This window comes from Grammomys surdaster, unplaced genomic scaffold (assembly GCF_004785775.1).
Source record: "Grammomys surdaster isolate TR1022 unplaced genomic scaffold, NIH_TR_1.0 721, whole genome shotgun sequence".
In the NCBI taxonomy this organism is placed as follows: Eukaryota; Metazoa; Chordata; class Mammalia; order Rodentia; family Muridae; genus Grammomys; species Grammomys surdaster.
In genome coordinates, this window is record NW_021605140.1 from 2,488,872 (window position 1) to 2,505,750 (window position 16,879).

A 16,879-nucleotide genomic window follows, 5' to 3' on the forward strand; every position below is an offset into this window, starting at 1 on the left:
TGTCTCAAAAAGCAAGCAAGCAAACAAACAAACAAACAAAACCAGATGACATTCTGATTATTTGTGGAAGACACTGGGTACAGGCAGGGGGGCTTTGCTTTAGGAACACAGGCTAAGGTTTAGGGAGTGATCCTGGGTCAGCACGTAAAAGACTTACAAGGCAAGAATGGAATGTCTAACAAGGAACAGGGACCAGTATGGAAAGATCCACAGGCCCATCTCAGTGGCTTAGGGCTACATGGCTGTGGAATGGGGGATACTTTAAGAGGCCCAGAGGTGAGCCTGGCAAAGTTGGAGAGAGATGGTATAGGAAAGACCTTGAGCGTTAGTTAAGGGGTTTGGTAAGGGGTTTGGTTTTTGACTTTTATCTTAAGGATGATGGGATGTGACAAAGGACTTTTGAAGTCATAGAAGCACCAGCTCAGATTGCCTTTTTGATACAAGCAGGAAAAGCTAGCAACATAGAACAAATTAGTTGCAGAATTATAAGTTTATGTATGTCAAAAAGCACCATAAATGAAATCTGAAAGCAAAGCACTTGGAAAGCATATCTGTTGCATTTCTTGACAAAAATAATATTCTTAAAGTTACAAATAGATAATAAAGATAAACATAGATATAGATAAACATGTCAATATCAAATAAATAAGAAATTCACAAAGAAAGAAATACAAATGGTCAATAAGCATATGAAAATGTTACTCACTAATAATCAAAGAAAGTTAAGCAATAAGTTGAAATACCATTGACATACTGTTATTTGCCTATCAAATTGGCAAAAGTTTGATAAGTGATAAAACCTAGTGCTTTTTTAGGTCCAGAGAGCAGGGCGCTCTGGGGGCTGCAAACAGGACAGTGTCTGGGTACAAACTTCTACAGGGTATTGGCAACATGTATCAAAATCCTTAAAAATAGTCACCCAATTTCCTTCTTGGATTATATCCTAAGGAACTCGCCACAGACGTGTGCAAAATTTAGTGACAAGAATGTCAGTTATAACATTATTTACAGTAAAGACTGAAAACAAGTGAAATCATCTGCATTTGTGGACAGGTTACAAAATAAAGATCGCCCATACCATGAAGATGCTATCAGAAAAGTCCAAGACACGCCAAATGCCCATGACATGTTACATAAGGCAACAGGAGGGTGGGAAAAGCATCTGACATGCTACCACTTGTGATAAAAAGAATATATATATACATATCTTTGAAAAACAAGAATTTCTTGGCAGGGGTGAGGGACAGTACACAAGAAACCCAAGGGAAACTAGCTGTGGGCAGACAGGGAAGAAGAGTTACTTTCAACTACAATTTGTGTACTATTTGAATTTTATAGATCTGTGCATATATCGCATATTCTAAAATATAAATACACATTTGAAAAGTAAGTTATTAAAGAGTAGATACAGCACGATCCAGTTTTCTTCATTAAAAAACCAAACAAACAAAAAACCAAAAAACCCAAAGCAGGTGAGAGTACGTGTACACATTTATACCAAGAAGAACAAAAGATGGACAGAAAGGATGAAAGTGTTCTCTTGGTGCTCTTGTGATGAGCTGAGTGTCATCCTTAACTTTCCTTACATGTTCTACAACACACGTGTGTGGCTTTTATAACGCAACAAAAAGTCTAAGTTGTGTGCCAAAGGGTCTTTCACAAAAGTCCAGGCAGATGACAATGCAGGGCAGATCCATGCTGTGTGCCTTCTGCACAGTTCAGCAGTGGCACCTGCCAAGTCTGCAAGTAGACTATAGTCCTTGATTTTAGGAGATGTGGAAGAAGGAAGAGAAGCAGCTCTCTAAAGACTGCTGACAAATGCACAGAAAATTCATCCCTGCCACCCCCTTATGTTAACTAATATCCCAGACAGTTTCTTTTTTTGAGATGTGTGTGTGGGGGAGGGTCATTTAAGTCTGGGTCACAGTGAATGGAGTTCCCACAAGAGTATGTATCTGAGTCACTCATTGTGCTTTTCCAAATATTCTCTTTGAGGTGGCAATGGTTTTATTTCTGTGAGTACAGCCCTTCCCCCAATGCATTGATTCAAGCAAGCATTCTCTCTCTCCCCTTTATTGGAAATTAGTACCAAGACCATTCCTAATGCGTTGAAGAGCAAAGGAGGAGCCTGCCAGTTTGAACTCATTCTGTAAACCACCTCTGACCTCACTTTTGTCTTTCAGATCCTAACGGTTTGTCAGCTTCTGACCTCTGAGCTTGGGGATAGCACTGAGGGATGAGGGGATGGGCAAAGGCATAGGCCAGGGCTGACAGTAGATTGGGGTTGGGGTCATTTTGGAGGTCAAGAAGCCATTTTGGAGGAAGAAGATAGAATATGTTCAAAGTCAGGGAAAGTGGTCTTGGGATGGCTTTTTCCTTTTCTTCTTCTCCAGGGCCACTGTGGGACTCTGGATATTTCTAGCACCTTCCCGCAGCCCCCACTGAGAGTGTCTGGGGAGCTGTGTGGATATAAGCTGTGCTGCTGGCTTCTGGACCCTTCAGCAGCGACTGGATCTTGCACTGGCAAAGTGACGGTTTGAACAAACAACCCATAATTAACTTTGTGTCTCCCTTCAGTCTTTGCCTATCCTCTCACTGCTGGCCATACAGCCAGGTGGGTTGTTCAGGTTCATGCTGCTTCATCAGCAAATAGAACGACCAACACACAGATGTAATTACCAGGTCTGTTGTCTTTTTCCTGGCTGGTCACTGTTCCAGCCACTAGGGGTTCTGGCTTCTGGTCTCTTTCTGTCTTGCCTATGTAAATATAAGGGGGTGGAAGGACTGAAGTATGAATCATGTTTTGACTTCATGGAAATTGTTCTGCTCTCACACAGTTTAACTGTCCAACAGAGAGGCAGCTAAGCATAAGATAGTTAGTAGCCAGAGCTCTGGAACCAGTCAGATCTGGTTCAATCTTAGCTATGTCCTGTAAGGCCGTGCAATCTCAAGACAGTTAATTTTCCCGGCTGTCTGTCTTCTCCATCACCTGGGAATAATATCCCACAGAGTGAGTACATGAAAGAAATGACATTGTCCATGTAATGATCTGAAGATAGTGCATTTAATAAATCCTAACTATTAACATTATTGCATCTGTATATATTTTAATTTTATACAATAGTGTCTCACTAAGTCACACGAAAAAATACATGAAAGTGCCTTGAAAGTGTTTAAGCATCATATATATTAATGGTGTATTAATGGTGTCATTGGTAATAATCTCATATGGATTTCTCAGCTTTTCTATCTTCGTGAAGACTGAGACTCTGTCCTATATTGCACTATGGTGGGGGACCAGTAGGCCCTCAGGAAATGTTTCAATGCGGCATAGCATAAAAAGCATATGTGTCAGGAGCCAGGCTGGGACCCAATTAGTTTAAGGCAGGAGAGTCAGTCTGCATTCAAAATTTATCCATTCGACAAAAATTTGTTACGTGTTAGATACTGAGTTCAGATAATTTCGTCACAAAGGGGGGTGAGGTGTACAAATTCCCTCAAAGCCGAGTCCTGGAGCAGTTTCCATAATCCCAGCCCACTCCTGAAAGCACAAATGCTGTGGCCAACATGGTGCATACAGTCTTGGTCTAAGGACCACGGGCTTTACAGGAAGCTGTGGGCCACTCTGCCTAAGGGACAGGGAGTGAACTGCTTCCAACAGAAATGACAGGAACGGATGCCTGTGAGTTAGTTTTTATTTACATTAATTAGTCCCTCAGTCCACCCAAGGCTCTTTCTCTCCTTCCTCTGTCACCTACCCAGTCTGCTCTGCCCTCAACCTTTGGCCCATTTCACCCTGCCCTTTTGTTACAGCTGCTGGCTAGCTGGGTTTGGGGGAATGGTATGTGTGGTCACCAGAGGGCACCGAGAGTGGGCCTTAGTGGTATGTAAATCCTGGCAAAGACCTAACCTCGCAGTGGGAGGAAAGAAAGTACAAGCCTGGACAAGTCTGGGGGTGTGGCAGGCGCTCAGAAGGAAATTCACAACCTCAGCATTGGTCCGACCAGTGCTTCTTATGTACGTCAGCTCCAGAGACCTTTCAGTTGCTTCAAGATGCTCTGATCCACTGGGAAGGTGTAGAAGGGTCCAGATTGTGGGCTATGCACACCTGCCAGGCTCAGAAACACTGGCACAAGTCAAAGCCACAGGACCACCCCCAGTTCAGGAGACTCTTCCCCAGTTGTCCCATTTGCTGGCCTACTAGAGAAGAGGATAAGTCCATGTTTGGGCTGCCCACCAAGGTCCATGAGCGCCTCTCACCTCACAGACAGAGTTACGGAGCAACAAGAGCAACAACAGGAGTACAGGAAGAACTGGGAAGAGAGGGAGAGAACCCACGTCGGGAATCTCCACCACTGGTGCCTGGAAGTCCCTGGTCAGGTACGGCTCGAGAGAGGCTGTTACATGGCTTCTTTCTCCCTTTGAGAACATCTGCTGAGCTTCATCTCCGTCAGCTGGATGTACCGAACCACATTGGTGTCTGCGAGGAGAGAAAACACACCTCAGGGCTACCCAGCAAGGATTATGGTGGTGACTTCGGAGGAGGGGCAAGCTCGGTGACAGGCTAGACTCACTCAGCCAAGGTCCTCTCTGCCTTGCCCTAGGAGTGGCAGACAGAGCAGCTAGATGGCAGCCTTTTCCTCATTGCTTCTCTAGCAAATATGACCCACCTACTGTGACCGGAAGGGGTGGGCAGGAAGTGCTCTTCTCTGACACCGGAAGTAGTTAATCTCAGTGATCCTTGTGTTAGTGCAGTTAGCTGAGAGCCTGCTTGGCACTAACCCTCGGGCCAGCCCCCAACTTTTCTACCCTTGTGACTCATTTACAAGAAACAACATTCGTTTTTAAAGACTATGATTTTTTTTTTAAGTTAAAGAAATGTCGCTTATATCTGGTTGTAGTTAACGGAGGAGTTGTTGCCCAGGCTGGTCTCAAACTCCTGGAGTCAAGTGATATTTTTGCCCTTGTTCCCCAGGTACTTGGGGCTACAGGTATACTCCGCAGGGCTTGCTTGTGTGTGGCTTTCTAAAGCCTTCACTATCCTTTCTAGCTCTTAACAATCCTCGAGGCATATAGCCTGACCCTTACTGTGGCAAAAGGGAAGATTGGGACTCAGGAAGATTAAGATGCTCAGGGAGCCAGGCTTCGTGGCTCACTTCTCTGATCCCAGCGCTTAGATGACAGAACTCTGTGACTTTGAAGCCAGTCTGGTCAACATAATGAGTTCTAGGACACCCTGGGCTATTTAGAAAGACCCTGTCAGCAAAACAAAACAAACGAAACAAAAACCCAACCAAATAAACAACAACAAAAAAACCGACCCAAAACCTCAAGTAGCTAATGTAGTGATCGGCACACCTGCCCAAGCCTGATTCTCTTGGACATCATGGTACCCTTCTCGAAGAGCTGCGGTGGAAGGGAATCTAAAAGCTCTTAACACCGTGACCCATAAACACGAATCGGATGTGTTGTTTTGCTTAGCTTAGGAGCTTAAAATGACTTTGCTCCACGATCATTTTCATCATTGTAATTATTGCCAGATAACCAGTCCTCATCTGGAGCAGCCTCTCCGAATGCCAGTCCTTATGGTAAGTGAGTGCTGTGTGGCATGCCAGAGTCACTTAGCTCTGACTGCACACAACGGAGGAATCACACCGCTGCCTGGGATACCTACTTGTGGAAATAAAATGGTAGTGCACCATGCTTAAAAGCTGTAGGCATAGCATCCTGTCCTGGCGTACAGCAGGTGCTCCAGAAAACTCTGTTGGACGTTAGCAACTTGAGAAGTTCTTAAAGATGGATTGGAGGAAATCTTGCTATGTTAACTGATCAACCACATGACGTCAAGCCATAGTCCTTGGAGGGGCTTTTGGACCCCCTGCCCTAAAACAGTATTCCCTTTACTGTGTCTTATTTCCTACATAGCATTCACTACTGCCAAATAAGCATTACCTGCTTGTCCGTCTGTGGGCTTCCTTCATTATAATGAACATTCCTTGCTAAGTGTGGCAGCATACACTTATAATTCCAGCACTTGGGGGAGGCAGGAGGATGAGGAGTTTAAGTACAGCCTGGTTGATACAGCAAGACTTTGTCTCAAAAGAAAAAAAACCTAAGCGAAAACACAAACCCAAATAAAACAAGTAACTCTTCCCTCTGTTGCTCAGGCTGGTCTTGAACTCCTAGGCTTAAGAGATGCTCCTGCCACAGCGTCCTGAACGATAGGACTGCAAGCACAGGACGCTGGACACAGCAGCAGTCTTCTTGGCTCACCGTACTTTGTCCACTGCACTATCTCAACAAATACTCATAGAATGAAAGAGTGATTGGGAGAGCTAATACACTCGATCCGAAGGAACACCAGCTGATTGGAGAAGTCAGTGCATGCTTCCTGAAAGATGCCGGGCATCAAAAGTTTCTGCTTGCTTCTGTCTTGTCAGTCAAGTGTGGATTCATGGAAAAGGGAGGCGCCTATTGTCTATATCCCCTGGTGCCTGGTACAGCTTGTGCTACATAGTAAGAACTCTGAGAAAGGCAAAAACCAATTCTACTAATTCTATAGTGTGGGGTTGGGGATTTAGCTCAGTGTTAGAGTGCTTGCCTAGAAAGCGCAAGGCCCTGGGTTCGGTCCTCAGCTATGAAAAAAAAAAAAAGACAAAATTCTATACTGTATCTGAAGAGAAGGGGTGCCCAGGGTCCCTGGAAACCAGATCTCAGGTGAAGTTATGGACCCTCCTCATTCCAGGTCTTGCCCACACCCGAGCCCTCGTTTTTCTATCTCCGGTCCCGCCTAGTCCTGCCAGCCACACACACCATCTTCTGTGGTAAGCAGGCCCCAAGAATTGTGTCTGTAGTGAGAAAGCAGAGATATCTGTCTCACCTGTGGGCTGTCGGGTCCTTGCTTCTTTTAGGTAGTAGAGAGCTTTGTCGTAGTCCCCAAGATGATAGAAAGCCACACCAGATCTGTAAAGAGCTTTGAAGTTCTCTCCTTCCTTCTTCAGGACCTTGAGGCAATACTCCTTGACTCTCTCATAATTTACCAGCTCAGCCTGGAGCAGGCAGGCTATGGAAGGGGGGAAAATAAAGAGAAAACGCCTTTACAAAACCAGAGGCTACAACGTCTTCAGTTAGCTTGTGGCCCACCACGGCCCACATGGGTTCCAGGATAGCTCTGAGTTCAGCTCAGCCCAACTCTGTAGATGACAGTGTCAGTGTCGTCCTGTTACAGTGATAAACATCCCTGCCTCATCTGTTCATCCCAGAGGACACTGAGCACAACTGAAGCCTCCCCTGGAGTTTACGACACGGAATCTGCCATCCAAAAATCGCTGCTTACAGGACTAGCTTCACCACCAACATGTCACATAACTTTAAGCATGTTACGTAGACTCGTATCATAGATCAAATTATGTCTCCCCTAAAAGATACACGGGATGTTATCAGCTGTCAGTATGTGAGAATGTGACCTTGTCTGGAGACAGGATCGCAGAGAGAATTGTTTTAAAAGCAGGTCACTAGAGTAGGCCCAAATCTGATGTGACTGCTGTCCTTGTGAAAAGGGAACTATGTACACAGAGAAGGACAACAGGAAGGCACACAACGGAAGACAGCTGGCTGTGCCCATAGCAAGGAATGCCTGAGGCTCCCAGAGGGTAGGAGTGAGAATCTGGGTGGGCCACGAAGTGGACTTCAGAAAATGGAACAAACTTTCCATCACAAGCCTCCTAAAGAAACGACCCACTGACACCCTCATTTAGGACTTCTAGCCTCCAGAGCCAGATGATAACACATCTGTGTGAGTGAAGCCATCTAGTTAATGGAACTTTGTAGTTTGTGGGACTTTGCTACAGAAGCCCAAGAAAGGAGCTATCAAAGGCAAGGGTAACAAGGCTAACTAATACCTGTTGACTGCTTGTCTTACGCCGGAGGCGTGTCTCACCATTCTGTACGCATTTTATCTGATGTGATCCTCAGAATATTCCTGTGTGGGTACAATTAGCATCCCATTTTACAGATAAGGATAACTTAGCCTTTAAGAATGTAAGAATGTTCATGAGAATACACAATGTACGACAGACAAGGATAAGGTTTAAACTGAAGCTGCCTGGCTCCACAGCCTAGAGTCTGACTTATCAGGGTGTAGGTTGTAGGATACAAAATAATGACCAGAAAGTACTTAATACATAGCGTGGCATGCAAGGAATGATCAAATGGTGCTTGTTAACTTTACTCTGACTCTGTTCAGCGTATACCAAGGATGTGTGCCCCTGACCACCATTAAGGCAGGTCTTGGTCTCTCTCTGTCCTTCTTTCTTGCTTCTATGGTTCTTTAGAATAGGGGCTTTCTGATGGACTAGTGACCAGCTCATACAGGGTCCATTCTTGACATGGAACCCTCAGAGTACCCTGCAAGAGGAAGCTAAGGGGGGCAGGTGCTTATTCTATAATTAGCCGTGTCAGGCAAATTCATATAGAACGGTTAAAATCCTCCCTTGAAGGATTTTCTCGTTGGCCTAAGCCACAGCTGGGGTAGGATGAGAGTGTTCCTGGAGGGAAGCTGAACCATCTTGGAAAGTAGTTGAAATTTTGGGCCCTGAGCATGTCACTATGAGTCTGCAGAGACATTTCTAACATATTTAGTAAGCTCTGACTCACAGCAAAGAGGTTCAGGTAGGGGAGAGTGGGAAAGAACTTATCTTTTCCTTCAAATCAGAGACAGTGGCCACCCTAGGCCAGCCAGGATGGGAGGGGCTGCTTACAGCTGTGTGGATTTTTTCCAGTACTCACATTAGAAGTGTCTTGACAACACTTGCAATCTTAATTAATTAACTGTTTTTTTGTTTTTGTTGTTGTTGTTGTTTTTGTTTGTTTGTTTGTTTGTTTTGAGACAGGGTCTCACCGTGTAGTTCTGGGTGGCATGGAACTCTCTATGTAGACCAGGTTGACCTCAACTGAACAGAGCCCTATGTGCCTCTGCCTCCTGCGTGTATGAGAGGCATGTGCCACTGCACCCAGCGACTGACTTTAATCTTAAGAGTTCTGATTTCACTTGTTTCCACCCTTTCTGTAGCATCCTGTCACACATTCTGAACCCAAACCCCATCCTTTTGCAGACTAACAGGTGAGCCACGTGGAACTCAGCCTGAGGATAAGAGAACCAGGAAGTGAAAGAGATCAGGAGACCAACCCACCAGGTTTTTCTGGCTGTTAGGCAAAAGCCAGTCAGCAGGGCTGTTCACCCAGAGTCATAAGCTGTCGGTGCACCAGAGGCTCCCTCTCCATGAGCTGATGCCACAACTCCTCTCTCCCTCCACCCTGCCCAGCCTAGCTACCTTCAGCAGTGGGATCCTGGACTCCTGACTTTTCCCCAGCCCCAGGCTCTACTCACAGGGAGAGCTTTGAAATCGGTTTCTCGATGTGCTCCCACGGACAGCTACCTACCCAGATGGGACCTGACTCCTACATCTGCTCTTAGAGCAGAGGGATTTTCTGTGTGTTGCTTCCCGTGTCCTGTGTGGCACCTTCTCTGACTCAGCACCTACTCCTGGTCTCACTCTCCGTCTCTAAACAGATACTTCTGTTTATTGACCTGGACAGTGTAGGAAACAGGACACTGCCTCTTTTGAAACAGTCTTTGGATGTCTAAAGCATCAGAGAAAGGAAGTAGGAGGCTGGAAATAGGAAAGCCTCACCCTCTCCCAGCCCCTAATAGGGAAGGCAAGTACAATCACCTATTTGGCCCTCAGCTCATAAAAGTATTTCTAAATCCCTTGTAGGGAATCCTATGGGAATTGGGGCACCTGGCTATGGACCAGGGTTCAGACCTGATGGGAGGCAAGGCCTAGCTTGTTAGTAACAGGGCGTGGAAACCCTGCTCACAATGGAGGCAGCACCCAGGGAGGCCTAAGTGGGCAGCCTTCCAGAGTAAGGCTGAAGCAGAAGGTGGAACTTGAGACGTGGAATCCAGATAAGGAGCTAGGTGCCAGGCCAGGGTTTGAAAGAAGATGCAGGTGGAGTGGGTGAGAGGCTGGAGGTGACCTGAGCCTACCTGCAGGTGACACAGGGGCACCTCTAAGCTTTGGAAGGGGAATTTGCTAGGCACATGTAACCAATCTATAGTAAGACAATGCATTTATAGGCACCTTCGACTGTAGAGGAACTTAAGAATAAGGTGACAGACTGTTTCCAACCATCCATCCTTCTGTCTGTGGGCCTGGAGTTTACAAGGGCTCTTCACAGTAAGCGTGTGTGTGTGTGTGTGTGTGTGTGTGTGTAAGAAAGTGTGGCAATAGCTGTCCCCTGAGAGGACAGAGAGGTCTGCCAGAGCCTGACCAATACAGAGGTGGATGCTTGCAGCCAACCATCGGACTGAGCACGGGGACCCCAATTGGGGCTCAGTCAATGACCCAATGGAGTTAGGGAAGGAACTGAAAGGTTTTGCAACCCCATAGGAAGAACAACAATGTCAACCAGCCAGACCCTCCCAGAGCTCTCAGGGACTAAACCACCAACCAAAGAGCGCGTATATACCTAGGGACCCATGGCTCCAGCTGCTTATGTAGAAGAGGATGGCCTTATCTGGCATCAGTGAGAGGGGAGGCCTTTGGTCCTGTGGAGGCTTGATGCCCCAGCGTAGGGGAATGCTAGGGCTGTGAGGTGGGAGTGGGTGGGTGGGTGGGGGAGCATGCTCATAGAAGCAGGGGGAGGAGGGGTGGGATAGGAGATTTGAGGAGAGGAAACTGGGAAGGGGGATACCACTTGAAATGTAAATAAATAAAATAACCAATAAAAAGCAAAAGAAAAGAAAGTGTGATGTGTGGACACATGAGCGTGTACATAGAAGCACTGTGTGTGTGTGTGTGCAAAGGCCAGAAGAGGTTGTAGGGTATTGTGGTCTAGCACGTTCCATTTATTCCCTTGATACAGGCTTCTTCATACCTGGATACTGACTTCCTGATACCTGGACCTGGGCTGGCGGCCAACACCAGCAAATTTCTTGTCTTTTTCACATCCTCATCTGAGCTATGGTTACAGACATGCCTATGACCACACCTGGCTTTCATGTGGGATCTGAGATCTGAACTCAGGTCCTCACGATGGTGCAGCAAGCACTCCTACACAGCGAGTCAACTCCCCAGCCTCGTCCTTACAGTAACGTGTCCCTCACTGGCTTGTCAGAGCCAGGCTCAGTACCTCACACACACTGTGCAGAGCCAGGCTCGGCACCTCACACACACTGTGCAGAGCCAGGCTCAGTACCTCACACACACTGTGCAGAGCCAGGCTCGGCACCTCACACACACTGTGCAGAGCCAGGCTGGGTACCTCACACACACTGTGCAGAGCCAGGCTGGGTACCTCACACACACTGTGCGGAGCCAGGCTCGGCACCTCACACACACTGTGCGGAGCCAGGCTCAGTACCTCACACACACTGTGCGGAGCGTCTTTACACAACTCTATGGAACAGGTTCTATTTTTATGCTCCTTCTTAAACGATGAAATTGAGTTTGGAGAAATTAAGCAACTTGCCGAAGGCCACTCAACTACGGGGGTGGGGTGGGAGGTTAGAACTGTGCTATCAGGCCATTTCTGCCAGACTCCCCAGAGTGTGTCAGAATACTGGAGTGTCTGCATTTGAGGCTCTCAAACCCAGGTCACCCCTGGGAAGAAAGAACACCTTGCAAGTACTGTGTCCAAGAGCAGCAGGTGATAATGTGCTTCGTGGAACACAGACACCGGGTGGGAAAAGGGGCCAATGTGCTGTTCCCTACCCCATGAGTTTTTAACCTGTGGCCACAGGCTATATGTGTCCCTGGCTAGCTATGGCTGTGACCCAACCCGTTTGTAGATGTCATAAAACAGGGTCAAGTTATGGATACCCCTAGTCTATCCCCTGGGTTGAGAGACTGCTAAGAAATCAGTGTTACATTATAAGGGAAAGGGCAGAGTGGAAACACTACTGGACTAGGGGAGGGGCCTCCATTCAACCTAAAGCACCAGGGGAGGCCTTCCTGGAAGAGCGACATTTAAGGTGAAAGTGGAATACTGGTAGTTTCTAACCCCGCCATTAAGAACATTGGAGGCCAGGACCCTTTTTGTTACAGGATGAAGTGCGCCATGGGATGTGGGCATCACTGGGTTCTCTTCATTAAACACTAACGGTGACAAGTGACAAATACGTATTGCTAAGTAACCCCCTGGAGAGATAAAACCACTCCTGTTTGATAATGACTGGGCTAAGGGAAACTAAGAAAAGTTTTCTAGGTAGTGTGGGAAGAGAGATGAAAGGAGGGAGAGACAGGCCCACATTAAGGGGGAACACCCATGTACACACTTGCAGGGATTGTCTGAGGGACCCTGAGAAGCCAAACCAGGCTGGAGCAAAAAGCCTGCTGAGAGAAAAATGAAGCTGGAAAAGCAAAACACAAGGCATCCAGACCTCCCTTTCCCTTTTGGAGTAAGTGTGGGTTTTCAGGATATCCAACCAAAATGGAACTGGACAGGCAGGAGGAATGGGTCAGTGTGTGACATCCAGCTGGTTGAGCTAGCTAGCACGGGGGAAACCCTGTTGTGTCCTCCTGTTCCTCTGCGAGTCTGAGCCCTTCGTCCACATTCACTTGGTACTTTAGACTCACTGCTGAGGAAGAAGCATCTTCTCACTCTGTTACAATCTGCTTTCTGTTTGAATTGAAGTTGAGATGTGCCGTGTGGCACAGACCAATAACCCCTAGACCGGGAATCAGAGATGAGGTTTTTCTCTTCATTTTCTCTTCATCAGCCCTTGACTATCTGCTAACCCAGGGACCTAAAATCTACTAATAAGTAGTAGCCTCTACTGTCCTTTTAGATCCAGTAGCCTGTGAAAGAAGTGTTGGCCTCTTTATGGAAGGATATACAGTTGTTTCCCTGAGTCCTTGTTAAAAGGAATCCCCTCTTTACTGCTGAGTGAGGTATCTTCTTTAGGGGGTTATGGTCAGAATGAGAAGGTCTAGAGATAAGAAAACTTATCAGCTCCACACCTGAGTGGATTCTCTCTCTGTCTCTGTCTCTCTGTCTGTCTCTCTCTCTCTCTCTCGTGTGTGTGTATGTGTGTGTGTGTGTGTGTAGACTGGATAAGGGTTGTTAGTGATCTTCCAAAGCAAGGCCTTAGGGAAGGTTCTTTCATGAATCGAAGCTTTTCAACCAAGCATTAAATCAAGGAGAGAAGTCATCTGTCTGTCTGTCCATCTGCCCATCTGCCTACCCATCTCCCTTCCTTCCTTCCTTCCTTCCTTCCTTCCTTCCTTCCTTCCTCCCCTCCCTCCCTCCCCCCTTCCTCCCCTCCCTCCCCCCCCCCTCCCTCCCTCCCTCCTTGCGTTTCTTTTTCTTTCTCTCTTTCTTTCTCTTTTTCTTTTTCTTTCTTTCTCTTTCTTTCTTTCTTTCTCTTTCTTTCTTGTTCTTAACATATTAGGAGTCAGACCCAGGGCCTTGCACATTATCAGGCAGGCACTTTACTACTGACCTGTAGTCTCAGGACTGACCAGAGACAAAGCAGCTTCCTGGGAACAGCACAGTGAGCTTAGCCTGGCCTCTGAAGAGGTAGTTACTTGGCAGTAAATGAGTTGCATGGTGGGAGATGTGTCTGCACTGGACACACAATGATGGGCCCAAGCTCTGTAACAACCATCTCTAAGAGCCTCCTTGAAAACACGTCATTAGTTTTCTGATTTCTAAGTCTTCTGAGAAGTCTGAATGAACACGCCTGGAGTTGCTTAGGCAATAGAGGCCAGAGGAATTAAGATAAACTTCATTCATGCTTCAGAAGAACCAGAAGGGACACTCTGCCCGGTCTGATTGGTGTGATTTACAGGGTGAAGGCTGTAAATTTCTAACCACTCCAATCACAGATTCCTCTGGAACTGCCTACTTGGGTGGTTGGGGTATGATTTTATGAAAAGGGTTGGCAGGCTAGTTCATCTCCACAAAGACATCTATGTTCATAAAGATTAGAGAGTTGGAGGCTCCCGGAGCTTCAAGCACACCCATGAACACAGAAAACCTTAAGTGTGACATTCCCCAGAGCAACCTCACTGAGGCCTCAGGCTATAGAGCCAGTGTCAGGATCCTCTCTGATCCTGGCACCTGTTCTGTTGCTGTTTTTTTTTTTCTGGTGCATTCAGGGCATAGCGACTGCCTGGGCAAGATGCCACCAACTGGCACGAGATGAAGAGAATCCAAAGGAGAGGAAGAACAAGTTCATGCAGTCACTGACTTTTTTCTTATGGCTGACTCACTAGTGTGCTCTTACCTAATGAACAGAAGGGAAGCAGGAACTGGATGGGAAGGAAGGAGCCACCTGGGTTTGGGCAGGAGAAGGGACCCATTCTATACAGTTGCTTCACTATACTGAGTTGTCACATGCCCTCCCGAAACACATGTAAAAGTCATAATCCTCAGTGAATGTGATCTTATTTAGAGATTAAAAACCACAACCAAAAAAACAAAACAAAACAAGAAACACACAAAAGCCCTGTGCTGATTTAATCAAGGGGTCATTAGAGACCATTACAGAAAGCCATAACTGGTCAAAATGCAGAGAACCACTGACCATGTGAAACCCAGCCCCAGATGATACATCTACAACACCATCCCTACCCCCAAAGCTCAGGGAACAATGAAGGAAAAAATTGCTGAAAGATTGTAAGAACCAGCAGATCAGGAAGTGTGCTAGGAACATGAGCCTTACAGATATAATGAGAAGCTTCATTCATGAAATCTCAACAATATGGCTGCATGCACAAGACCCGAACAATTCCAGCAATAGTTAACATCCCAGAATGGATGAGGGAACCCTCAAGGGTACACCCCTCAATAAAGAGTGACAAGCAATTAAGAACTCTGAAAGACGGAGAATTAACTAGTCATGCCCAAGGGTAAGCCTTCTAAATGGTTATCCAACATCAAGTAGTAAGCCTTTTAAAACATATACATACAAATAATGTAAACAAACTTTCTCAGCAGGTTATATCTATACATTTATTCACACACACATACATAAAATAATAATTAAAGAAAGAGAGGACATGAGTTTGAGGCAGGGCATGAGAGGAGCTGGAGGGAAGAGGGGGTGGGGTAGAATGATGTAATTGTAATTTTTAAAAAGAGGATGTGTTGGAGTAGGCCTTAACCCAAATGTCTCTATAAAAAGGGGAAGCATGCCAGGCAGTGGTGGCACACATCTTTGGTCCCAGCACTTGGGAAGCAGAGGTAGGTGGATTTCTGAGTTCGAGGCCAGCTTGGTCTACAGAGTGAGTTCCAGGACAGCCAGGGCTATACAGAGAAACCCTGTCTCGAAAAAAAAGGGGGGGGGAAGCACGTATTGACACAGAGACATAGATGGAGAGAGGCTACAGGAAGAGACACAGTGATCCCTGAAGCTATCAGGTATTTAGGTAAAATCATTTAGTTCTCAACCTTCAGAAAGAACTATCCCTGCTGGCCTCTTGACCTCAGCCTCTCAGCCTCCAGAGCGCTGTGGTCCTGTCTTCTTGACTTTAAGCCCTCCAAGTGAGGTAATTTATGATAACCCTAGAGAAACAACGTTACCTTCCCACGAGGGGGCCTAGAAGCAGTCATTGCATACTTGGAGGAGGGGGATTTTTATCCAATTCATCAAATCATTTGACATGTTCTTAAATGTATTTCAAGGAACACTGGCACAGTAGTAAAGCAGAAAGAGTTGAACGATCCAGACAGAGGTGCCGTTCGGAATATTTAATGACTGAGATAGATTACAACCACTCTGGGGCACCGAGGCTGAGTATCAGTCCCAGGTCTAGAGACACAGTTCTGTGCTGGAACCTGAGCTCTGCCACTTACTACTAGCAGGGGCCTTGGGCAAGTTTGTCCAAATCCTCCTGGACTTCCCTTCTGTGTTCAGTGGGTGAGTTTTGTCAGTGAGAACTCTTGATAAAATGACATCATCTGTATGTAGATATGTGTTATGCAGTGCTGGAACCAACACTCGATCTCACTAATATTGTTTCTTAAGGAAGCTACTTACAAATATGGTCTACCCAGCAACGCACATGTGGGTTACAGAAACTTCTCTCCTGAGTCCCCTGCCACACAGTCACAACAGTGCATTCGTGAAAACCTGGCTTCACCTTTCCACAAAAGTGTCAGTTTTCTCTTCTGCATTAACAAATTTTTGATTTCTTGTTTCTGACTCATGGTCTGCTATGTACAGAGTTCCACCCGTTCCAACTACTTCCCAAATCTAGACTTGATCCTTGCTTTCCTTGCTAATTTTCTTCCCAGTGGTGAGGAATCACTGGGTTTGGTAAATACAGAATGTAATTTTAAAAGACTCCCCAGTGAAGCCAGGAAGAGAAGATGGGGCTGGGGATGGAGATAGATCGTTCTGGGTCTATCTCTCTTTTTCTCTCTATTTTCTCTCTTTCCGATGAGCCTGGGGCAACCTCTACCCTTTACGAGACAAAACCTCAGGCTCTGCTGCTGCCTGCCCTCAGCCCCTTTCCCTGTCTTAACTGGATTGCAAGCCCCAGCTGTTGACAGTTTGGGGGCTGGAGTAGACAACCACAAGTCACTGGACACAAGAGCTTGGAGCCTAGAAAGCATGGCAATGACAAAACCGAATCTGAATAGGTTGGTCCCCAGCTCTGTGCTGAATGCGAGCCTATGAAGGCAGAGGGAATATTTTAAGTTGCCTGGTCCATTCAGAAGCCTCTGAGTCAGAGACTACAGTGTCCTCAGCATAGTAATTTGCTCTGTACTCTGGGTTAAAACATCTCATCTCTCAGCCTCTTAGGGTTGAAAATGGTAAATATGGAGGTTAGTTGTGGTTGGTGGCTGGTTTTCCTTGCAGGCTTGTTAA

The 16,879-nt window shown here is 46.4% G+C and overlaps 1 protein-coding gene across 1 annotated transcript in view; it reads right to left on the reverse strand.

Moving 5' to 3' along the window:
- Positions 1 to 471: 471 nt before the first annotated feature.
- Positions 472 to 16,879, reverse strand: part of Ttc9 (tetratricopeptide repeat domain 9) — a 37,083-nt gene continuing 20,675 nt past the window's right edge. The window contains exons 2-3 of the mRNA XM_028782159.1: positions 6,881 to 7,063; positions 472 to 4,480 (exon numbers count right to left, since the gene is read on the reverse strand). Coding sequence (XP_028637992.1) covers positions 4,401 to 4,480; positions 6,881 to 7,063 — 263 coding nt within the window. The 3' untranslated portion in view covers positions 472 to 4,400. The remainder of the gene's footprint in view (positions 4,481 to 6,880; positions 7,064 to 16,879) is intronic.